Source organism: Argiope bruennichi, chromosome 4 (assembly GCF_947563725.1).
Source record: "Argiope bruennichi chromosome 4, qqArgBrue1.1, whole genome shotgun sequence".
NCBI lineage: Eukaryota > Metazoa > Arthropoda > Arachnida > Araneae > Araneidae > Argiope > Argiope bruennichi.
The window spans coordinates 82562644-82589410 of NC_079154.1; the positions used below are offsets into that span (position 1 = coordinate 82562644).

Here is a 26767-nt window from a genome sequence, read left to right on the forward strand (position 1 = left end):
TTTAGAGGGTTTACCAGTTCTTAAAATCGTTTGGTGAAGCTGAATATATAATTAAAGTTGCAGACGACAAAAGAATTTATACAGTAATATTTTATATAAAATAATTTTTGATATTAAAAAAAAAAAACGTTTACTTACATATGCATTGACATTTTGTCTGAAGTTAATATAGAGTTAAACTACAGAGCCTTTAAGTTTTGCTCGCAAATACGGAACCAAAAGAAAGGTTACAGTGAAAGTTTCCTGAGAATTAATTAAATAGCTAACTTTTTAAAAACAGTACAGCAATCAATATTAGTTATCCCTATAAAACTTTCAATTTTTACCCAAATAACTAAAATTTGATCAATATAGCTTAATGCAAGCAAGCGCCAATGTGTGTTTTTGGAAAAATCATAGTAAAAGTAACTTTCAAAAGGTAAATATATATACAATTCTGGCAGGAGTTAATTATCAATCAGCCATAAGCTTTCATTTTACAAATCAATTATAAAACCGCTATGCAAAGTTCACCTAAATAAGATTCAGAACCCCGTAAAAAAGATTAGAAAATTACGATATATATATATATATATATATATATATATATATATATATCAAATAGTATGTAAAAATATGATATTTAGACGTAGAAATTTTAAATATAACTTATGTTCCGATCAAATGCTTCTAATGTGCAAATTCCTACAAAAAATATATTCACGGTTTTTCATAATCCGATTGTTGTAATTTATAATAATCTGTTTGCATTTTCAAAAATAAAAAGCCAGCGTAAAATTCACGCAAGAATTCCGTAACTAGATGCACCGATAAGTTGAAAGAGTTAATTTATGATTATTCCAACCTTCGATAGATTTTTTCATATAGTCTAAATCAATTACTGACAAAGGTTATACTTTTTTGTTTTCTTGATGATGAAAACAAATCTGATTTTTAAAAAGCATATACCATTTCATTTTCTCTTTAATAATAATAAAAAAAATCGGCATTATTTGCAAAGTGCGTATGGTAGACTCGTATTTTAAAGTAAATTAGCGATTCTGTATATGACACTGTTCACAAAATGCTAATACACATCATGCATTTCACTATTTTATTAACACCACTGTTCCGATTCACAATTTTCGTTTTCAAGAAAATTTTCAAAGTTCTGCAGGATTTTGCGAAAAATACAAAATGTTTACACTTATAACTAACTATCTTTTTATGCAGGAGAGGAATCATTGGTCTATAACATCAGCCTAGGATGGAATTAGTAAGTCGATTAGCCAAAAAGTCAGCTATATAGATAACTATGATATGATTAACATGCACAAGATAGCAATGTTGAAATCTAAGCCTGCATCTGTGTTTAAAAACGCCTATTTGTCACAATTCGTATTAACAACGACATATGGTCAAACTCGTTCTATCGAGTTTCCGGTAAAATCAGGCAACAAATATTAATAACAGCGTACATGTATCGACGGCGGATTAGGAGTTTTGTTTACGAGTAGGTGCTTACTTAAAGATTACGCACTTAATAAGTTGCTAAAGTTATTGTCAAAAAAGGCAATCATTTTATGGCAAACGAAATTAGATTAAATGTTTAATATAAAAAGTGCCGATTACAAACCACTTGAATAATATCGACACTATTTCAACATAAAATTTTGTACTCTTTTATTTAGTTCACAATAAAAAGGATATCGAAATCTTTGAGCCTCAAAATTATACGCACTAGGTGAGCGAAATAGAAAAGCGAAGAGGGGTTCATTGAGATTAAGAGTCAAATTTCGAGATAGCTTTGCTTGTAATCCGCGACGTTTTATTATTTTACCAATGACGGTGATAACATGAGCTTATATACAGTGAAAATTAATAGTATTCAAAGAAATGATACCATATATCCACTAATATGTCATGATTAAATCAGTGTATAAAGTAAAAGTGGAGAAAAGGTTTGCTTTAGAAATATATTATATATATATGTAAATATATTTTAGGAGTTGCGTGGTCGAGAGGAACAAATTTTAAAAGTTTTAAAACTTCGATTTATTTCACCGCGATGCCAGAGCAGAAGAGAGCGAAATTTTCCCCTTCACTGATTTTACTATGAGATTCAGATAGGGATTTCTTTGACACATGTAGTCTTAGGAAAGAGAAATTTAGGCATCTTAAGGATTTTTATCCCTTCGTTCAGAGAGTGAGAACTTGCTGAATTCATCAGTTTTCTGGAGCGCGTGTTAAAAGTAATTAAATAAAAATGTGGGATTTGGATTAGGAAATAAGAGAATATTTTAGAATTCAGTTAATATGGGTTACATTAAGATAAAAATTAGGCAATTAATTAGGATGTAAATTAATTTTAAAATATCATTACACACACATACTATATTAAATAATTACTCTTTTTTAATTTAATATGATCAATTCATTTATATGTTTAGAAAAAAGCCCTAGGTCCCTTATCTCCCTTCCTATTTCAGCCGGAGCAAAGACTGAAAAACTTGGATTGGCCTGTTTTATTTGGGGCGTTTGGCCACTTTATTCAAATTATAGGGTAATAATAATAAAAGCCAGATAAAAAAAATAATTAAATGATTCGGTTAGCATATTTTTAAAAAATAAGCTTAAACATTTTTAATGAATAAAATAATAAATATTAGTTCATCGCACACAAAATAAATAAAACAATATTAAAAATATAAAGCATTTTAATGAACATCTCTTATAAATTAAAACTTGTATGATAATTCGCGAGACAATGATGTAAAAAAATCAATGAACGAAATTTAAATGAGCCTAAACTTTAATTGTATTTTGTTAAAATAAAATGGGATAGAAAACAATTCTCAACATGGATTAAATCGACATCAAAATTCGTCATCATTGCTCCCAATAAAAGTAAACATATAAAATATTTTCAGCAATAACTTTAATAAGAGAGTAAAAGTATTGTTTTAAAAATATTATAAACATTATGAATTTAGAAATAAATTATAATTTGAAGTTAATTTAAGAATTGTACACTTTGTTCAGTTTTAATAATAGAAATTTAAAGAGAAATTCCATAAAAACTATGCTAGGGAAAAAAATAACATATATACTTTGAATACCTCGAATTCGCAAATACTTTAACCTTTTCGTGACAACTATCTATGAGACCCGAAATATTTTAAATTAATGCAAATAGCGTAAAGAACTGGCGTTTACTACATACATACATAAGCAGAAGAAAAGTACAGAAAAAAAGCAATAAATATCATCAAATGTCCTCTCACTATTTCAAATCATATAGATAAAATAATAATTAAACTTAGAAAATATGATGTAATTTTTATTAATAAAATACAGTATTTTTGTAATGAGTCAGTATCTTCAGAGAACAGAGAGTGTAAAAAAAAATTGCCTATAATACAAAGTCAAAAGTATGGGTTAACTGGATCAAATTAAATCATTTAAGTTTTTTACTAGCATTCATATTTAATTTTTTGAAACGATAGCTCTTCCAATTATTTTTCTAATATTACATGAATCAAAATAAATAAATTACAAGCTCAGATTATTTGTACTTACGCCAATTACTTAACAGTCAAGCGAAATAAACAAATAATTAAATCCATTCATTTTCAGGAATGTAATACTTTTCAAATTAAAACAGTACACGAATGTGAACGCACAATATACGAAAAATGCATCTCTAAAAATCTACAAACCAACTGCTTGACCATGTGTACCTTAGAAACAATTTTACTCAATGGCGAGAGAAAATAGATAGATTTCAAAGAGCCCTTAAACCTCAAGGGTATTAAGAAAAATCCTGCGAGTTTCTGAAAGTTCCGCAGCACAATTGTATGATTGGAAACGGAAAGGCTCAAGTTGGTTTTCAATCATTTAACCATGGGGGGAAATGGGTAGGTTCATAGTTTTTGTGACGGCAAGATAATAATATTTTTAATATTTTTTTGAACTTAAATGGAAAGATAACAAATTAGTTGTTTAAACAAGTTCGTTACATTTTTCATACTCTAAATAAAAGCTAAGTACAGTAAATTTTCCATAATCCGAAAGATACCAGATCAGAAGACAGATCGATAAATGAAACTATTAATAGATTATATACCAACTGATTTCACAACTTTATCTTTGCCAGCAACACATTATATTCAGGCTTTTGAAAGAGCTTTTAAATTGTTGTAGAAGTTCATATCTTATACATTGAGGCATCTGCGAAATTTTAGAAGTATATAGCATGTTATAAGCAGAACTTCCCTTAATTCTTTGCCTATTCAAGATAAAAGATAAAATCTTTCGATTTAAAAAAAAAAAGGGAGTATTAATTTTACTCTTTCTTCACTCACCTGTACTGAATTGTATTACGTTCATTAATTAAAATCTACTGTATGAAAATCTCCTAGAAATTTACTTCAAAAAAATTATCTTGACCGCACTTCTCCCCCCCCCCCAAATCCAGTATACTTTTAAAATTGCGCAAATTTTTGCAATAATATACGAGTCACACCAAATGGGAAGAAAAATATCTATTTATGTAAATGCATCATTTAAATATTTTTTTTCTTTCGTATTTCAAATAAATTTTAAATTCATTATTTAAAAAAAAAAACGGTATTTTACCACAAATACTAATCATATTCAAGTGGAACTGACTCTGCGGATGTCTGCTTTTAACTCAACACGAGATCACTGAATTTCTTTTACACGAAAATTATTCTAATTCAATTAAATGATGCTAAATTCAAACCTCTAATAAAAATTGTGGAAAATCTAGACAATTCTTGTTTATAATTAACAAATTAGAAGCAATGATTCATTATGAACTTATTTTAATGTTTACTATTATCAAGGTAAAAAAGAACCAACTAGCATTTAACCCAGAAAACAATTACGGCCTCAGATTACAATAGCAAGCAGAAGACAACAGAAAACTATTTACATCAACAAGTTCAGGCCACTCCGCATAAATTCCAGATACCTTTCTTCATTCCAAGAAGGATAGCACGTGTCTATGCCGTGTATAAACCTGATTTGCCGCGTTAATGAAACAACGAGTCTCAAAATTCGATTCCTTAGCATACCTACCACCAACCAAACAACATAACTTCAGCAGTACTTACAATAGTGCGAGGGTTTCTGTCTTCGATAGGTACAGTCCTGCATGCATACATCACACTATGAGTGCGGCATATTGCGAATGTGAGTTTTTCGAATTAATCCATGCACGCTTTTTGTGTGTGCTCTCTTCCTCTTTTGTAAACGGCAACAACCCTACAAAGGACAGAAAGTGAAAAAAAAAAAAAAGAAAAAGAAAATACCAGCAGAAGGAGCGAAGAGGAACAAGACATGCTGAACTAAAAGCTGTGAGAAAGGAAGAGGGGATGGGGGGTGGAGATAAACAAAATAAATAAAATAATAATAAAAAAAGTCCACGAGAAACTCAACCCTAGAGAAACCAGTTTGGTGTCAAAGGACACAGCGCATCGAGCTGGCCAGGAATTCGACAACCTATCCGCCGAGTGTTTAAAAATTCTTTCATAATATTCCCTCCCACTATCTGATATACGTTCATTCATATAAGAGAAATGAATGGAAATCGATTCCTGTAATACATTGTTATAAGTTTGATGTATTGCTTTTGTAATAAAAATTCAAACAAATAGCCAGAAATCATGTAATAAAGGTAAAAAGAAAATGAAGAAATAGAAATGTTTTAAGAAACGCATTTGGAGAGCCGTTAAAGTGGAATTTAATAAAGAATATTTTTCACTCTAGAACAAAGATTCTCAGATTCATTTTACTGAGATAAAAGTTTTTAACTAAAAAAAGTAATCAATCACAGGCATTTTGTAACTATTTTTTTTTTTTAATATGACAGCATTTTAATAATTTTAAAATCGGAAGGTAACCACAGGTTTATAGGCTCTGTACATGACGATATCAAAAAATATATAATGGAGCCAAATAAGACAGAATGGATTTGGAAACATGTAGGCGTCTATGATGTTGATTGGAAAATATAGTAAATAACTATGATGAAAATAAAAATTCAAGTTTTATTGTTGTACATAGAAAAGCCCTATCTTACATTTTGTACAAAAATATGTTTTAATACAAGTCGGCTACAAAATATCTCAAGATACCATATCATGCACTTTTTTTAGTTAAGTATTGCAATCGGCAAAGAATCTGTTATTGAAATGTTAATGAATTTTAATGATGTTTTCTAATTTATTTTCCGGAGGAATTAAGACTGTTTGTTTGCGAAACTGAAAAACTTAAAGAGCCAGAGGAATAAAATTTGACGTGTAATTTTTGCAAAGAAATTTTAGATCTTCATAAACTTTGGACGAAATCCTTGAAAGGAAAATCAGTCTGCCTGGGTGCATGTGAATACAATTAGTTAGCAACTGCAGTTCAACGCAATTTAAATACAAATGTAACGAGTTAAGCTTATAAAATTTGTTGCGTAGTATTTAGGTTCAAAATTGTAGATGTGGATCGAATTTTGGACGACATATGTAAGCAATAAATGTCTGTCTGAAGCAATCTTCAGAAAGCAATAATTCGAAGAAAAAAAATTAGCTAAATAAATGAATTTTAGAATGATTTTCGCAATGTCAAATTTTAAATGAAATCCTTAAAAGAGTAGACTTAAATATGTAATACTTCTAAGTTAGAGAACACAAAAAATTTTCAAAACGCAAACAGATAATTTTTTAATGTGGTTTTGGCACCAAAATCGTAGATTTGTAACGAATTTTGGACCGATTTCGACCACAGGAAAGAAATAAAGTAGCAAAATGCATAGACGCATAGAGAAAATGCATGCTAAATACAAATCTTGTCATATTATTGTGATAAAGTGAAGAACAAAATATTACAATTGGTTTATTCTACATTTAGTTTCGTTAATTGCAATTGAATCTCTTATTTTATGTAGCTTTAATAATTATCATTTCTAGTGAATTCTTTCAAACTATAATATACAAATATGGATTTCTCAGATATCAAATAAATGTACGCAACCAGCAATGATAAGATATCCGTTTCAATAAAGATGTTTGCTAACTTTTTTTAAAATCATGATTATGTGTAAGCGCTAGTGCACACAATGCCATTTCAGTAATTTTATCTTATGTATGCGAGAAATTTTACATACAACAACACACATACACAAATAGAGGCTGTGAGATCATAAACATCGAGACCGAGACATCAAGGGATTATTAGAATAAGTATTTTCAATGACATTATCGCGCTCTTACAAATTATTTCTTTATCCATGATGATCCGTTGTTTGATTTTACAAGGAATTTTAACCAAATAACTTACAATTATCAATACATGAGAAAAAAATAACTTCATATCTATCTCAAGTTCAAAATTTAATTTTTCTTGTGCTTGTGATTTTCTATCATTATGGTTAATTTGTTACTGTTTATTAAAACAATATTTTGCAACAATCAAACATCTTACATATGGGACGGAAAATGCTGTTATTTTCACCTAATCTAAACATTCCATCTCGAATCTTATCTACGCAATGAACTGATGAGTAAGGAACTCGTATGTTCACATTGTCGAAAATGAGAATGTAGGCAAATGAATATGCATGAAGATCTCAGACAAAGATTAACTGATTTGATGTACACAACAGATGAAGATCCATGAAAACTTGAAGTAATAAGAACAGTACCGGTCGAAACAAAAGCGGAGAATGATACACAGTTGACTTGAGGAATCTTGAAAAAAGCAATGGAACTAAGTAATAATTTATTACATTCTGATATCCATTACACTGGACAGATTGATTTAGTAAGATCTTATTGGATACAGGAGAATGATTTGTAATTAAATTATTTTTATAAAACTAACATTAAATTACACAAATAATGATGAATAAATTAAATAATAATAGCTTAATGCACTTACTAAATATCATTTGTTATTCGAAAATCTAGAATAGAGTGACTATGCTATTTTTTTGTTTGAGCTTCTTCCTTGTTTTATCGAAAATTCGTTGAAAATATCTTTATGATTTAATTTCTTTGGCTAATTCGAACCTGACGGATAAAATAAATCAGAAAGTATATTATTTTCATTAATATCACATTTTAAATAATTTTTTACTATTTTCAATTAGAGAAAAATATTTCTGTAGACGTGCGGTAATGGGTAAGGTTAATTATTGTAAATGTAATTGTATGTATAATTTAATGAATTGTAATTAATGGAAATGTAATTTTCTGAAAATAAATAAAATTTAGATACAATTCAAGTAAATTACGTTTTAAAAATATTATAATATTTGTATCATTATGATCCTAGAAAGCAAAACGCGGCGATACATTTTGATTTTAATAAGTCCCATAGAATCGCATTGAAGCCTTTGCAGCTGAGCAGATCGTCTTCAGATCGCTTGTAAAAGAAAAGTTTCATGCTCGCAAAACATTTTGAATCTTTTCTTAACCCTTTCCCATGCAATGATGTGTCTGACACGCACATCAAACTACTGAATTTTTCGTTTTAAGTCTGCAATTAAGCGACAGAATTAACTATTTAAATATGAAAAAATCATTTAGAAACGCTTCAATATCTCAAATGCCCCTTATATTATTATTATTATAAGAATCAATATGACAATACATCTCCAAAATAGGATGTGTCATCTAATTAGGTAGTTAAATAATTTCGTATGTCAAGAGGTTAAAAGAAATAATGGCACTTTCGATTAAGACAGGAACTATATAATTCTTTCGGCGAGTGTAATGAAAGATTTAAATGCACATATATTCAGAATTTTTAAAAAATAGGAAACAAAAGCATTTGACTTTGCAACCTCAATAGTATGAGATCATCTGCAGTTGCACAGTTCGCATTCCCTTTCGGACCGACTTAGATTATGACACAAAACAGTATTTTGAAAAACACTTCTTCGGAATTTGCGATTATTACTTCTACCAATAGAATAGTCTAACATAAAAATAAATAACGCCCAATGCCAAAATGCAGAAAAAGAAACCATAGTTTCTCTATCGATCCAGCTGTATACTATCAAATTATAAAATCAGCAGTTGACAATATTACGTTTTAATCACTAATGTTCCAAACACTGGCGCATTTTTCAGAATTCCCATCATTAAATTTCATAGTCGTAAACACTTGTTTTACGATACACTATTAACAGTATTTAGTTCTAAATCCAGAAGGTTTTAAAACACCACCTGTTTTTCTAAAAGGCGGAACCATTTAAGTACATGGTCAAAAATGCAATAAAGTTAAAACTTTTTCCCATAGTACGCGTACGAAAATTGGAGTCGGGACCGATATGGACATGACTCAAGCTGACGCAGAATCTAATGGTCCGAATCCAATAACAAATTCCTGAGTCCCAAACACTGATGGGGGGACGCGAACAAGCACTTCAGGAATAGGGAAGGTCACTTCATTATTAGAGACAGATGTGAAGATTCGCATCGATCGATTTCGTGATATATGGAAAAATATAAAGACTAAACAGTTGCACTGACTGCAAATAAAGAGGAACAAAAAAAAATGTTCATCCCAATTTATAAATTAATATAAAGTTCCTTAATGCCAGTATTTATATACATTAACCCTTTAAAATTCCATTTTTTTTTTTTCTAGTCATGGTGTATATTAAAATATCTTTAGGATTGAGATTGACTTAAGAAAAGTGATTCGTTTAGCTTATTAGATAAATTTAATTTGATTAATTAATTAATTTGGTTAATTAATAACTAACTAACAAATCAAGACAGATCATTTTGTGTGAGATAAGAAACTGAGCATCTAGGACTTTGTCTTTTTGAAAAAATTGTGAGAACTTATGCCAATCTACATAACTTTATTCAAACGTTGATGAATTTGGTGGGAAGCATACTTCCCATGGCCGTAGAAAGGGTTAATAAGCGTTATGTCAATTTTAATAATTTGTAAATTATTAAGTTTAATTTACAGTTAAAAAATACTGAAAAATGAAATTTATTTCCAATAAATGGAACATTTAAAAAGTAGAATGTGCGTAAAAACTTAAATGTTCGAAAACAACATCAGAATTTAAAGTTGAAAATAATTCCAGCTATATTTTTGTTTGAAAACTTTTTCAATAAGAAGAAAAGTAATTTGATGATATTCCAACAACAAATGTAATATATTGTAATATTAAATTTTTCCTTACATCTACATATTCCTTTCCATTAACAATGCTTCTCCTTCTTCTCTGTTAGCTTTTTTAACAACAAAGACATCTATCTCAGTATATTATACATATTTCTTTATTCACTCAAATTTTTCTTCAAAGTATTATGTTCTCAAAGAATTCTTTATTAAGTATATATATATATATGTAAATTAAGTGTATATATTAAGTATATATGTATATTATTATACAGTGTAATTTTCAAATTTTCACAACTGCATTTGAACACAAACTTTAATAGATTTTCTTACAGTTGAATTAAATACTGATACCAAACACTACGCTTCTTCATGTAAAATGATATAGTAGTTAGCATTTATTTTGTAACAAATTCATATTATGACATGAATTCCTTATAGTTCTTTATTTTGGTAAATGATGTATTATCAAAGTATCTGTTTGTAGACAAAATATATATAAAGATATATATTTTTCTCTAAAAAATAAACAAGTAATTAAATAATGATAAGTAATAAATAAATTTTCAACAATATTTGCAAAATTCACAAAAAATGATTTTTAAAAATTTGAAATTAGGCAGTAAAATAAATTTTCGAACATAAAAAAGGAAAACTAAAATTGGAAAATAATAATGGCATTTATTTTTCACTCCTTTATTTTTGAAGTAGATAAATGTACTAAAAGGCGTTTTGTCTTACTGAAATAAGAAAATCCTTTTACTGATACATGTTGTTAAAATTTCAATGACAGCGATGTTTTTTTTTTATACGCAATCTAAATAGGATATATAGTCTAAAAAAATCACTTTCTTTTACATCACTTCGTTTATTTCACGATAATTTAAAAAAAAAACATACAAGGAATATTTAATAAAGCATAAAACAATTAGAAATATACATATGCCTATTTCCATTTAACTCATATGAGTTAAACATGCAATTAATCCTTATTTCATCTTTATTACTTTGATTATGCACTGAAATTGAAAGAATAAGATTTTTTAAAGGTATCTAAATCAAAAAAAAAAAAAAAAAAAAAAAAAAAAATTCAGAACAATTTCTGCAAATCACGTATCGTTAAATAGTCATTATGAATTCAAATGTATTATGGCTTTATTACTATTATTCATATTTTTAAATTTTAATTAATTTTTTATTTCCCTTTTAATTTAATAACCAAAAAAATTACATTCAGAACAAATATTTTAATAAGAATGATTTTAGATCTTATTTAGATCATTTTTAAATAACGATACTGTAAATTTCATGTTTTACTATTACTCCATATTACTTATCAGAAACTTAAAAAAAAATATATATATATTTATGCAGTGTTAGATAAGTTTTGGTTTAGAACATGCCCCCCCCCCAAATTTTGTTAATGAATTTAAATTATTTAATGAACACATTAAAATTTGTGCTTTTAGCTGTCATTTGCTACTTGTTGTCATAATTAATTTCTTCATATTCTTGTGAATACTATTAAGGAAAAATAGTCATATTACGGAAATATTAGTGTAGTTACAGCGGTGCTTTTAAGTACCTTTTGAAACATAAAGATTCGTTTTATCGGACAACCACCCAAAAATATTAGAATACTTATAAATTCAAATGGCGAAGAGCACAGTTTTATTTTTTCTCTCTTCTTTATGTCTAGCCTTAAAAAAAAAATAATAACGCATGCACTAATGTTTCGTCTCCATGATACTGCCTAAGCGTGGCTTCCGGGACATTCCTACCCCCCATGTATCCACCTGGCATTGCGTCATTAATACTTAGAATGCTTATAAAAAGTAATAATTCATACTGCCCCACTCAAATAAATAACGATAATTAGATACTTCATCCAATTTCCAAGGAGTTTCCACTTTAAAATTTGAATTAATGCATTTTTTAAAAACAAAAATTGCACACAAATGCAATAAATTCAAATATTTTTACAATTTTTAAAGTATTTATTTCAATCGAATTATCTTTTTTTTTTTTTTTTTTTTTACTGCCTTATATACAAAACGAAAATATCGTAATCGTCAAAAAATTCGTTCATGAATCACCTTGTTTCGGATCTCCTCGAATTCGAAAAACATATTTTTGGAACCATGTCTGTCTGTCTATGAACAGGATAATTCAAAATGCTTTGAGCTAGACGAATGAAATTTGGTATATGAACTTAACACCAAATTTGTAGATTTACATACAATTTTAAATAAAATCAGTTCAGGGAAATTCAGTTCTGTTATCTGAATCTAAATACCACGATAACTATAAAAAGAAGAGAGTTAAATGAATAAAATTTTATATACATATTTATCAATTAGCGTGTAGATTTGTACAAAATTTGGAGTTAAATCCGTCCAAGGATTTGACCACCAGCTTATTCGTACTTTCAGTAACATATAAAAGCGATAACTCAAAAACATAATGTTTTGACATGCACAATGATGACACAAAAATACACGACATTTGATATAGGATTTTGTTACCAAAATTGTAATAACTCATTGTCAAATTTTGGTTTCAATCGGTCGAAAAAAAGACAAATTCTCAATCGGTTTTCTGTTGCTTGTGTATTAACCGTAACCCAGAGATTAGTTGCCAAAGACTGTACGCTAATATTCTTTTCCGAAACTACTATTCGTCAATGGCATGCGGCTGATACATAAGTACTTTTTCAGAGAGTATATGAGAAAATTTCGAGGAGACTTCTTCCAAGTTAGTTATTTAAATTGAATGCAAGGAAATGTGTATCACGATGCAAAAAATACATCATTATATAGAAATTATATTTATTTATTGGCATTTGCCATCTTTCGCAATCAGCTGGTTCGCTGAGATTAATTATTATTAAAAATTTCTATTAAATATTTTGTGTAAATACGCCTTAATGGCGTTCGTTCTCAACAAAATATTTCTAATTTTAAAACATATATTATTTTAATAGCCATATACTTACTCTGTTCATTGTGCTGTGCAATTCCTTAGTTTCCGGTCTATATCTTTATACACTCAATTACATCAATTGAAGAAGAATTGAATCTAGTGAAGACTAGCTAAGAAGAATCGATTGAGTCTATCTAAAGAATAGCTATTGTTTGATTTAGAAGATAAACCTTAATTGTAAAATAAAGAAAATTAGAAAAATTTCATTAAAAATATACTGAAACCTATTCAAAATGAAAAACGAATCAGAATCTTCATATCTTGAACATCAACAATGGAAAAAGGTTAGGATGAAATATTAGTAGCAACAATGAAAACGATTTGAGTAGCAATTTATAGATGAAAATAACTTGTTTGGTAAAATGCTTAAAATATTTTTTTTAATTGCAAAAATTATAAGCAAAATAATACTTTTCATTGGAAAGATAATTTCTTGAATTCTAAAATGAAATAAAAAATAGTTTTTGTTATATAATATTTTTGCAAGTTATCGCGGGAAAAAGCGAAATTTTTGCTTTAATTTTAATAAACTGATATTCTAATTAAAAATTTTAAAAAAAACTGTACAGAGGGTATTTTTTTACTCTCTAAAGTATATAAGTGTTAAGGTTTGTAGCTTTAAATCAAATAGTCTGGTTAGTACAGCATCAAGACACACACATTCATCATCATTATTGGTAGAGATTAATTTGCCTGGTCACAAAACACTAACAAAATATTAAACAAGTAAATAAAAATATAGAATACATGAAAGCATAAGAATTAATATGACATATGCAATAAAGTTTATATTTTTTATGTTACAATAGAAGAGCGAAGAAAGTATATTAATTAAATACAGTTATTAGAATTCAGCATGGATTTTATTACTTTTAGTTTTTCTCGTATTTTTTGATAAAGTGGTAAAATAAACTTAGGCATAAGTATCAGACTGATTTTTACGTTAAATGTTTGTAGATAATATTTATTAAAAATTTTAACGGATATTTTTAAGGGAAAGAGTGTACAAACAAACTTCTTAGCCAAATAAATATAAGACATTATCCTAATAGGCAGTATGCATTTTTCACTTTTTTGAAGTAATAAAATTTTTTGAGGAAAAATTCCAATTAAAATATATAATAATGGAAGAAATTATTATTATTATTTTGGTCTTGGTTCTTTATTGTTTGATCAGAATGAATGTTTTTAAAATTTAATATGAAGGATTAATTTAATGAACTGATTTTATTGAAAACAGTATAAGTAATTTTAATATGAATTTTATATATTTCTAGTAAAAGTTCAAATATTTTATAAGATATTTTGTGGTATGATGCTTGATACAACAGTTTCCTTTAAATATTTGTCATTTTTAAAATATATATATAGATAAATTTTAACACTAATCAGTACAAATAGTATTCTATCTTAAAAAATAGTTTGAAAGATTTTTCTAAATATAAACTCATAAAAATAACTAAATATTTTTCAAGTGTTGGGTAATTTTGGGGAAAGACGACACGTGTGAAGGCTAATTAACTGTGTCCTTTGATTTGATCCAAGTTTTCACATTTCGCAATCATCACAGCATGCTATGTCTTAAAAAGTTCGAGCATACTTTCATTAAAAAAATTTATGATTCGTCAAGTTCGATGCAGATGCTTTCTATCTATATTTGGGCAAACGAAACCAAACATTTTTAAAAACTATTTTTTCACTGATACAAATCAACAGCTACTGCTTGATCAAAATTTTCCAAATAGTCAATTTCGTCTTACCAATAATAATAATTCATTATTGTTTCCAGTCAGTGATTTATTCACTAAAATTGAAAACGTATAATATACATCCTCTTTAGTAATATATGTACTATATGGAGATTAAAATTATTCCTCCATATCATCATTAACGATACACATAGCATATGCTTTTATACATCGAACAGGGGAAGGGGGAGAACTATTTTCATTCAGTTTTACAGGAAAATAAACCTGAAAGTATGAAAATTAAAGAATGCCTTTCTCATAAGTAAATACAATGTGCTTATTAAAGATTAATTTTTAAAAATTTAACTTTTTTAATTTATGCGATGTTCAACTAAAAATAATGTTACAATTAGCATCACATATTAAAGGATCGTTTTGTCTACACAGAAATATTATAGAGGTTGTGAAATTTAAAAATTTAAGTACAAATTCAAAAAAATACAACCAATAACACATTCTCTAAGGATGTATTTTGATTGCTCTATGAGATTATTCATCATATAGACAAAATACAAACTTAAAAGTTCTTATTATGATTTTAAAAATGACGCAGTGGTTTAAAAGAAGTCCTGCATCAGAAAATTGAAATTCACAATTTATTTTTGACGACAATTTTACATGAAATTAATTAATTTCTTAATCTCTTACTATAAGAAAAAATAGAGAATGTGCGTACGTATTGGCGTGACTATAAGCGAAATCATCAGATCAAATGCTATAAAATTTCACACAAATATATTTTGGAGGTGGGAATGCGAGTCTCGGAATGATTTAATATTTTAACTGAATATTAATTAATTCAAATTAAAAGAAATTTTAACTTTTCCTATAAAAACTTCCAAAAATAATATTGCACAAAACGTTTTTACGACATATTAAAATTCGGCAAATCGGTTTTTTTTATAAAATTGATTTACAGTCGAGCTGCTTTTTTTTTTTTTTTTTGAATAATTTTGACAGTTTTTTATTTATTGCATAATTTACAATACTTTTCCTTATCGCAATAAAACTCAAACAGTTTTCAATATTTCATCATTATTTAATCCTATGATATTCATTTGTTACTGAAAGCTAGAGTAGAAAGATTTTGCATACAATGTGCACAGTTTAAATATATGAGGAGTAAGAAAGTGAAGTTATAGTACTGTGAATGACAATGTACAATTAGATTATCTGGATAGTTATTTTTTATGCTAATATGATATTATGGGGCCTGATTCTATTGGGACAGTTCGTATAACCATTACATAAAGCAGGATAAAACTATTAAAAAAAAGTACAGCTTTAATATCTATCACAATTTAATGTTTAAAGATATCTTGCTGAAAAAAAATCATGAAAATCAAGTCATAAAAGTATAAATTGAAATTAAAATAATGAATATTCACCATGAACAAATTAAAAGCGCCAAAGGTGACTAGTATAATAGCATACAAATCTTCACTGTTACAATCCTATTTAATAAAGGAATTGAAATTAGTGAATACCAAGTCTATACACTTCAAATGTAGGTCAAATAAACTAATTTACATTTAAAGAGGATAAAAAGTAAAATTAACGATGATGAATACACTTGAGAAATAAACACTCTTAATATCGAGCAAAATCATTCACTAAAAAATCATCTAATTTTATAAAAACATTAAACGAGGATAGGCCAATCTGTTGAATCTTACATAAAACTGGAAATTGCCTTGATAACGAATAAACAAGATCATTCTGTATTCTATAATAAAAATTAAATGAAACAACATATTTGCATGACTAAATTTATTTCTTTAATTTCCACATTTCACGCAAAAAAAAAAAAAGCCTTTTATAAAGATATTTAAAAGAATATTAAAAATAATTTGAAAAAAAAAAGTGGAATATATGAAGAGAGAGAGAAAGAATGAAAAGAAACACAGGGACAAAATTCATAAACAGGGGATACAGGCAAACGGATAAGGGTAAGAAAGTGGACAGTAAACTACATAAAAATGCATACAACTTACAATGCAATAGTCAACTCGAGCAATGTAAATTAATAATGGTAATAAAAATAGGATAAGATTTAAAATTCAGGTATTAAATTTTAATACTTAAAAAGTTTATTTTCAGTAAGGCATTTTTTCCTCTATCATAGGTTTGACTGTAGCAGTTATATATTACAGCTGATGTTACTAAACGTTTTTTTAGTTAAGTTTGTGTTTAATCCTTTTTTTTAAAATAATAATATAGTCATTAATGGGTGCACAACGAATATGCACTCTTTTATTTTATACTGAAAGATAAATTTTAAAAAAATATATAAATTAAATTATAAATTAAAACTGATCGATATTTTCTAATTAAATTGAGAATTAAAGCAAAATCATGAAAATGGTTATTTCTAAAATGACCCAAAGGGTTTATAATATAGAAGAATTTTCTTCTACAAGTAACTTGAATTTTATCAATTTAGAAAATAATTTTAAAGCTGACAAAAGAAATGGAGAGCGAAAAACTAATAAAAACTAGCAACTTATGGAAATATAAGGCATGATGTTATCGTAAAAATAGAGAAAGCAAGCGATTATTACCCGAAATGTCACTAAACATAAATCCCTCAACGAAGTAGCCGCGACACTGCTTTTCCGCCGGTGACTTTCATGCACCTAGTGATTAAAGATAAGAATGCAAATGAAGGAGGCGAAATGTGTCTGAAAATGGCGTCCTAAGAAAGTTGTGAGGAAATCGTTCCAGCAGAAACGAACGCGGCCATGATATGCAAAACAGTATTCGTTAACCATGGCATCAGTCTTCGCAGCTAACTCAGAAGTTTCGAGAGAGCATTTAATGGCTGTAGTTCCTTCTAATTTGGGGGGTTTGTTTAAGAATATGCATCGCGTTCGCGTAAAACGTGTTCAGGAGGAAATTTTCGGCTTTTGGAACGATGGAAATATTCACCAAGATAAATGGTAAATAATGGGGCACTCTTTTTATTAATCTCGAAAGAGAACTAGTTTTTATTTGATCCGTTAGTTACTTAGAAAAAAATTAATTAAAAAAAATGGATAGTACTGTAAGAAATCCTTCCTGGTTATTCCAAGGAACAGATTTTGAACTGTAAGAAATAGATATATCTCTGATTTATTTTCCTTTTGGGGAGAGGTGTTTAAATTAATTTCTTTCAGTAATTAAACTAATATAATTATTGAGTTTACTAGTTTTGAAGCTCATTCCATTTCAACGAATGATATGATGAATACAAACGAATCAGTCATTTAAAAAATTTCTTTTAAACATTTTTTTTTTTTTTTTAACTTGTGTCTATCCTTGAAATAAGGCTCAGCTTTGAAATTGAAAAGTGACACTACATATAATTTTTAAATGATTGGGCACATGAAAACGCTAAGCTTTCAATATATGCTTAATCCCATAAGTATTAATAAGTACTTCATAATTAAGTATTAATAAGAACTTCATAATTATAAGTATTGTCCTCCTCTCACTTCCGTTGTGAATGCTTGCTGTTAATCTGCTGTGTGATTATTGGCGACTTAATTGGCGATTAATTCGCTGCTTTTAGAAATAGGTACCCAAAAATCAAATATGTGTTTTAGATGCGTTCTTTTAAAGCGATTGAAACCAAAATTTGACACATAACTACACTCATAGTCCTAAAAAAAAGCACAATTTCATATATTTAAATCCTTGCATTTTTGAGTAATCGCATTTACATGCGTTTGAAGTACAGACCAACAGAAAATCAACCCCTAGAAGGGCCTATCTCCAAATTTCATCCATCTAGCTCTCTTTATTCTGTACTTATCGTGTTAACATATATTCAGATGGTCGGCCAAACGGATTTCCTCTGAATAGATTTTGCACAAAATTTGATAGAAATATGTAAATTTGGTGAAAATTCCATACACCATTCTAGCTCAAAGCTTTTGTTATTGTTATATTTGTCAAAGACACACATAATGCCAAAAATTTGTATTTAAAGGTTAGGGAAGTCTGAAACTTAGAAATTCATCAAAATTTCGAGTTCGAACTTTTTGATGATTACAATACTTTCTCTATACCTCATATACGAGAAAGTAATACGTAAGCTTTCATAAGGATGTTATTTCATCAAAAATTAATAGATATTTAAACCTGATTATGTACTTATAAAAACTAATATCGAATACTTTGCTGATTATATGATTATTCAAATATTGAGCGTTAGTAGAAAAATCCAAGATATGCGCGTGGAAAATTAAGTTAAACATATAAACAAAAACAAAAAATCATCTCTTAAAAAGACTCCGAAAAATAAGAACTAAATAAAAAGAAGCATTATTTTAGCAAGAAAGTACAGAACGAAAAAGTGCAGATAAAGTAAAGAACCTTTTACTTCAAAATAATCAGAGTCTGTTTTAACAATTTACAATACCAATACAATTTTATGAAACGGTATCAATATAAATTATCCAATCAAAGATTCTTTCTTAATATGGACCCATAAACCCCAAAAGATCTACCAATAAGTTTGTTTAAGCAATCACAAGAAAAATTTTTTAATGAATTATAAACATACTGCACATCACTAACTTCAATTAGAAAGTATTTAATGTATGTTAATTCTACTCAATATGACAGAAATCAATACTTTGTAAAAACATACATTCACAAACAAGTGACATTAAGGATTTCGGCAATGAATTCAACAAATTGCCGTGTAGTTAATTCGTCTTATATTTTTCAAACGCCAGAACCAATTTCATGCGGACGATAGTACTTTCGCGGCTAAAGCTTCAATTTAATTTACAATGTTCTTGCAATTGGAGGCTTGCCATTTAATCCGGTGTCAAAATGATACGTAAACGTACGACGCTACACAGGCGAATCGTTGTCTTTGAAACTGCTCTGCCGACCAACTTTTCATGTCAACTAGAAGGCTGCGAATCACTCTACATTTTAACAATGCATTTTGAGTCACCACCTACTTACTTATTGGCACTGGACCAAATTGAAATCGCTGTTTTCAGTTTCATGCATTACAATAAGAAACGGTGATTTGGACAGTTAAATAATATATATATTTTTTAATTTATTAGCTATTTGATAATTCATTAGTTACTTAAATTACCATTTTTTTGCAGTTCATATTGAAAATTTTGACAAACGAACTTGTTAGTTATCGCAATTTCTTAATTCTGCTGCATAGCATTCATTATGCGGGATCGTAGCCCATGTTTCAAATGCCCTACACTGAACTGGAAATTTGCCAGAAATGGATCACTCATCCATTAATCTGGCTATTTTTAATAAAAACGTTAAATGATAATGAAACATCTCATACTCATTATTTTTAAGTTAAATAAATATGTAAATAATAAAATTATAAATAAAAAAGGTAAATAAAATGGCAATTAAAAAAATTTGAGCTTACTCTCCAATTAAAAATCTTTGCATTCCTAAGGCTCCAATGAGCTTTCTATGGAGGAAAAGTCATCTGCAAGAAAAAAAGTAATTCATTAACATTTTATCACAATAAACTGATCACTATAAAATAAGAAATGTAACTAAGCAACTGGCAGTTGCTATGAAAACAAACACAAAAATAATTAGTAATATATTTCCAGTTAATGATAACCAAAATTCAAATAAAGAAATAACACATGATTAACATTCACGTGACATATGAAGTTCAAATACTTTTGCGATAAATATAGAAAGCTATTATTAATATCAAAAAGAATAAAAATTATATTGAAAATAGTGTTTTAAATATTAAGTATTACCATGAGCTCTTATTAAAATCACAATTAATCTGCTGAAAACACAGAATTGCTTTAAAATGCAAGGTCACATCACATTTTAATTTATATCGGCAGCTATTATCCGTCAAATATTTCTAAAGTAAACAAGTATACATTTGTGCTGCATCTAAAAAGTATATGGGAGAATGTAAAATTTATATTTAAAAATATATACGACAATTGGCAATCGTTTTTGAATCTGATAAATATAAAACATTGCGGAGTGCAAAATGTAAGTATTTTGTTTATACATTTGTTAGAATTTTTGTTTCAAAAATGAATGTTAATTTGTATTTTAGAATTTTGTAGCGCTTACATGCATTTAAAAATCAAATAACTAAAGAAACAATGCAACAGATGTAGGTGAAGCGAAAAATAACAAAAACAAATACATTCGAAGTGACCAAAATATTTTACTTTTTTGAATTAGAAGAAACTCTAAAAGTACTCAAAAGTGCTGTTACAATAGGTAGAATCATTCAAATTTATCGAATGATTCTAATTTACAACGCATTTTAGACTATAAGAGTTCAAACGCTGAATATAAATATATGAAAGGATAAAACTTTGCGCCTTGTATAGAAAATCTTAATATAAATACAAACTTCAATAAGCAATGCTAACTCATAATTTTAGCTGTTTTATTTGCAGCAGCTAATTCATTTTTTTCCCCCGCATTTTAGATTTCTAGTTTTTCATTCAGACTCTTTCAGACTACAGAAAAATACATCTCATTTTAAAATTATAAGCTGTAGAAAAGTAACCACAATCAAATCTTAGTCGGTTCCACTTTGTTCGTTTAAAATTTTAAGAATATTTTATCTTGTTTTTAAAAAGTAATTTCATAAAATATAAATAGAATGATTTAAAAGCATTGCAATAAACGTTGTTTGCAATCACTTCTAAAGTCAAGGAGATCAGTAAATCAGAATGGTCAATTACCTAAATAAACAATATAAATTTATAATTATACGAGCCGATAAAATATATCCATATAACATTGTTGGAATATACTTATTTGTTTTAAATAAGAAAAAAAAATTCACATATAATTTTTAAAGCTTTTTTAAGCAGTTATTAAGAGCAGTCCGTTATTTTGAGTTTCAAAAATGTGTTGTATAAACCTTGTATATGAAAAAGGATCATCAACAAAAAAAAAAAAAAAAAAAAAGAGCACGAAATCGCACAGTTTTTCTTAAAGCAGAGCGTTTCTTTCGTTGATAATGCTAACTATATCCTTTTTCATCGTCATTATCCTTATGCTCTGGGGCATCATCTTTTCCATTCTTGCTCGGCGAATTCTTTTTTCTGCAGTTTTTTCAAACTGTGTCGAAATATGTACCAACGTTGATCTGACTCATAATACTTTTCGGAAAAGTCTGTAGGCTTTTCAAGGATATGAGGATATTTTTCTTTTCTTCTCTTTATATATATATATATATATATATATATATATATATATATATATATATATATATATTCCATTTTACTTTTGACCCTCCCGTTAGTTTCGAATTTTCCAGCCCGATGATTGAAACCAATCATTAGAAGGGAATTATTGATCACTAGATCAGGCAGATTTTCTATGTGTGTGCAATCTCCGGGGGGACACCTCGAAATGAGGATGAGATGCTTCCGGTATGGTGGTTGGATCTCGCCACACTGGTGGGTACATATATAGGTGGGGGATCTGGCTCCTCTCATCGATGACGGGACGTACTTCTTTCGGGAAGGGTTGTACCGTGGACGGTGATGGTCCTTAGAACTCAACCACAGTTCCCGCCAATGTTGATGTTGCGGCGGTTCCGTCATTTAGTATTATTTATCGGTGTGCTTTCCGGCGGATTGGAGAGTCAGTGACATGACTTTCTATGTGTTTGTATTCGGGAAATGCGTTTCTGCAGTTTTTTTATCAGTACAATGGATTGATCGCAACAATCATGTCTACTACAAACTGAGGCAACTGCAATAGCAAATAACTTCTTCAGCAAGTTGTCCAAGAAGTTAACAAATGACACTTACGTAATTCCGAAAATGACATACTGCTAAATTTTGGATCTAAAAATGACCAAGAACGGACTTATAAACAGGCAAAATAAGCAATGGCCTAATGATACCAAAAACTCGACATATTTTGTGGTGTTTTTTTAGCAATTTTATTTTGTGTTTTCATTTAAAGTATGAGGGCTGTACATTCAAATTTATTAGAATAAAATCAAACATTAAGTGCATTTTTCAGAATTATTCTAATAATATTTCAAATAAATTACCTTCTGCCAAATTTTATTTTATAATTTAAAAAAGTTACGGAAGTTTTATAATTCGTACAAATGCCCAATTTCATAATTAAATAATTACTAAAAATGGTTTGTAATCCTTTTTAATTATTTTGCTTAAATTTTTTTAAATTTGAATCGTGATTTTTTTTATAGGGGAGATGCTAAAACCAATTCTTTTTAAAGTGGCCCGAAATTAAATATTTTGTAATTTTAATATGTTTAAATTTTGCGACTTAAAAATGCTTATGAGAAATTAAAACCAATTTTAAAAAAATTAGAAGTTAAGGAGGAGTTAGATAGGAGGGGGCGGAAATTGCATTGCTATAAGACTCTTAGAGGGATTAATCCAGTTCATAATATGACAAATTTACCTCAACAATGCAATATAACATTCAAGGCCTGTTTGTTAAGAAGATCTCGTAATTGTTTTTGCATATTATTTATGCTTATAGAGTCAAGAGAATATTCATTAGCTTTAAAACAATTCAAAGTTTGATACTTCAAATTTTAATTAAATCTTATAAAGCAAGGCAATGCTAATTGGTTTTTCAGAATTTCCAAACTTTAACAACTGATCATTTGATGATATTTTTTACAATCATCATTCTTGAGAAACATGCATTACCAACCATATGCACATTTCTTCTCCCTTAAATTTTTATCGTAAAACATGTAAAAGACAAAGAAAGGATTACAAAGAAAATTGCACTGTAACAGAATTGAGTAAAAATGTCAAATTTCTCTGGCTGGAATGAATTTTTCTGCAAAAATTTGGTATTAACTTAAAATCGAGAATGTCCCTTTTTTAAATATTTGGTGTCTAAAAAAAGAATTATAAAAAATAACAAATCATTTTTGCTTTTAAACAAAATGAATTATTATTGTTTAACAAAATATAATTTAAAAACAATTGAAAATGTCAAAAAATGGACAAAAAAAAAAAAAAAAAAAAGGCAGAAACTTTTTTCTGAAACTTTAAGGCGGATTTTTGAAGGCCATTTTAATATAAATTGTGTTAGATATTATGTATTATTATTAACTGCTTGTTTAGCTTTCATAAATAAGTTTGTTGCATATTTCACCCATCACAAGGCTAATTTATGTTCATGATAAATACATACTTTAAATCACCTGTCAATTCATAATACGTGTTCATCTTTAAGTACTTAGATAAATAATTGGTTAAAAAATGTTATACTTTTCACATTTTCAATTACTTATTCTTTTATAATTAATTTATTTAATTACTTATTCTTAGATGCACAATGTTATTTATTTTTATTTTTTATAACTATTATTTGAAAATTTTAAATTTTATTGAGTATTAGTGATATTTTTATCCGAAGAAAACAATCGTTATTTCTAGCGTGAATGAAGATGGGAGACCATGCGATGTATTCAATAATTTAGTTTCCACCTTCTAAAGATTGTTTCTTGAGAAAGAATGGTTCTTTTTATTAACTATAATATCTCAGAAATACTAATAACTTTTCATTCACTGTTAAGTAGTTTCACAAATAAATAGGAAATATCAAAATTAGAAGTTATTTTAATAAAATAAAACTTTTAAGGGGAATTTTGAAAAAGAGAAAGCGAGAGAGAGAATTAAACATTTATTCAAAAACTATTTATAAACATATACGTCTGATACATTTATTTATTTATTTACTTTTTGCAACTCAATTATATGCTATCACTTTAATACCCTAAAATTTATTTATTTTTTAATCCATCAAGAAAAAAATATTTCAAATATTGCTGTTTCAAATTTAAGTTCCTTCAAAAAAAAAAGTCATTTATTTTTTAATTGTAATTCATATTTTAATCCACATAAAAATATGAAAATGGTTTTAAAATGAAATTTTCTATAACAAGATTTAAATACAGATGGAAAGTTACCAAAATGCGTTCAAAATATTATTAATAACTGAAAAAGGAGTCTAAGTACTTCAATTTTCAAATTCATCCACACATTTAATTATTTAAGGAATTTTTTAAACAAGAAACGTCACTTGATTGTTAATATTTTATATTTGTACATCCATTTACTTCCAGATAAAACCCATAATCTACACAATTATATAATAACTTTTATTCCAGTTTTATACTCAAGATCAACACACATACACACACCATGAAAACAAAAACAAATTGGACAATATTTCCTAATTTAATTAAAAAATATATAGATAACAAATAATATGTTAGATAGCCAACTGTAAATAGACAATATATTTTATCAACTATTAGCTTATCCCCTATAAGATAAAAGTATCTCGTACATTCAATTTTCGATAACGAGTTTACGTTGAAATTAGTTATAGTTATAACAGTCTAATTGCAATTATAGTTATAACATTGTAATGATTTATCTACATAGTATATATATTCGGTATAAATCGATAAGAATTTTTAAAAAGGGGTGGATGGAAAGAAGGATGGAAAGAAGAGGAAAAAAATTAAGACACTAATACAAACACATTTATCAATCATGAATGTGAACCAAAAGAAACGCCTAAAAGTGATGCATACAGATAAGCAGGTAGTGAATTAGTAGAAACAGTTTTCTCTTCCGATACTGGGGATTTTTTTTTTATTCGACGGAGGGTGCAAAGAGTTTGAGATAAATCATCCCAGCACAAGTAAAACGAATAACCCCAACGGTTTTTGGAACGAGTAATTTTTCCAAATAAATTACTTTCAATCTAATTAGAATAACCGCAAAAGCGCTCAAACAATTCTTCAGATTGCAAACCGGCGGGTCAAACGAAAGGAAAAAATTCATTCCCTAAGAAAGGGTGCAATAAACATTGTAGTAGTAGTAGTGCATGCATAAAAAGGAAGGGAGGAACACGCTGACGTGTTTTCACTAGAAATAAATCAAGATTCTAAAAATAGAAGCAGAAATTTTCTACGTATCTCTTCTATTCTTAACTTCAATAGTGTTGGGAATGTGCTGTATACTTGGTCTTTCAGCTAGAGAGAGTGAGAAAAAAAAAATTAAATAAAATACAAATCGGAAAATGCTGAAATCATTCTTTATGATGTTTCCAACAGATGTGCGAAAGTGGTGAAATTTTCAGCTATTTCAGCCATTCAGTGGTACTCATCCCTCAAGTGAAGTATCAAAAGATAGAATTTTTCTAACAAATGATGCAAATATGAGTTAAAAAAAATAAATTTATATAAAATTCCTTAATTGCTCAAAGACAATTGATAGTGGAAATAGCGGAAAACACTCAAATAGTAATAGAAAATTGAATAAATGTTGGCGTTAAAGAAAATGACAGCGACAAAACATAATTGGCACAGATGTTAAATGACAGGATATGATGAATGGAATTTCCGTTCTGGTACAAGGAGAAACGCATAGTTTCCTTTAAAAGATGTGGATAAAAAAAAAAAAGCAAAACCTATTAAAATGTAGAAAGAAAATACATCACATTTTTGTGCTATATCCTGATCTATGAAAACTGACAAAATTTGATATTTCCAATGATTCAATTCACATAATACTTCAGCATTCAAATAAATGTATCTTTCCTTTTTTTTCTCAATTAAATCAGGTAATGGAAGTAAAACTCGTCATCGGAAGGCGAGAAGGTAGTGCTCTTCACTCATACTATCGTCATGTGAAGAGCACTAAATACTAAATATAAAGAGCATAACTCATATCAGTTCCTTCTTAACATGAAATAACATATATTTCGAGAATGGAGAAATCCACATGAAAATGATAAAAACATACCACGTACAAAACTTAAATATGGATCCCCATCATCTGTAAAATGCTGTATAAAAGTTTTCTTTACCCATTAACAGCAATCGACCTAGATCGAAAAGACAA

General features: G+C 28.0%; 1 protein-coding gene across 4 annotated transcripts in view; it reads right to left on the reverse strand.

Moving 5' to 3' along the window:
- The window catches only part of LOC129965489 (serine/threonine-protein kinase tousled-like 2), a 185689-nt gene that overhangs the window by 35723 nt on the left and 123199 nt on the right, over positions 1-26767 (reverse strand). For 3 of the 4 annotated variants that reach the window (XM_056079417.1, XM_056079413.1, XM_056079414.1), the window contains one exon: positions 20272-20334. In XM_056079417.1, coding sequence (XP_055935392.1) covers positions 20272-20294 — 23 coding nt within the window. In that variant the 5' untranslated portion in view covers positions 20295-20334. Of the gene's footprint in view, positions 1-13135; positions 13151-20271; positions 20335-26767 lie in introns of those variants that run through there. The other variant, XM_056079416.1, reaches the window with a different exon arrangement.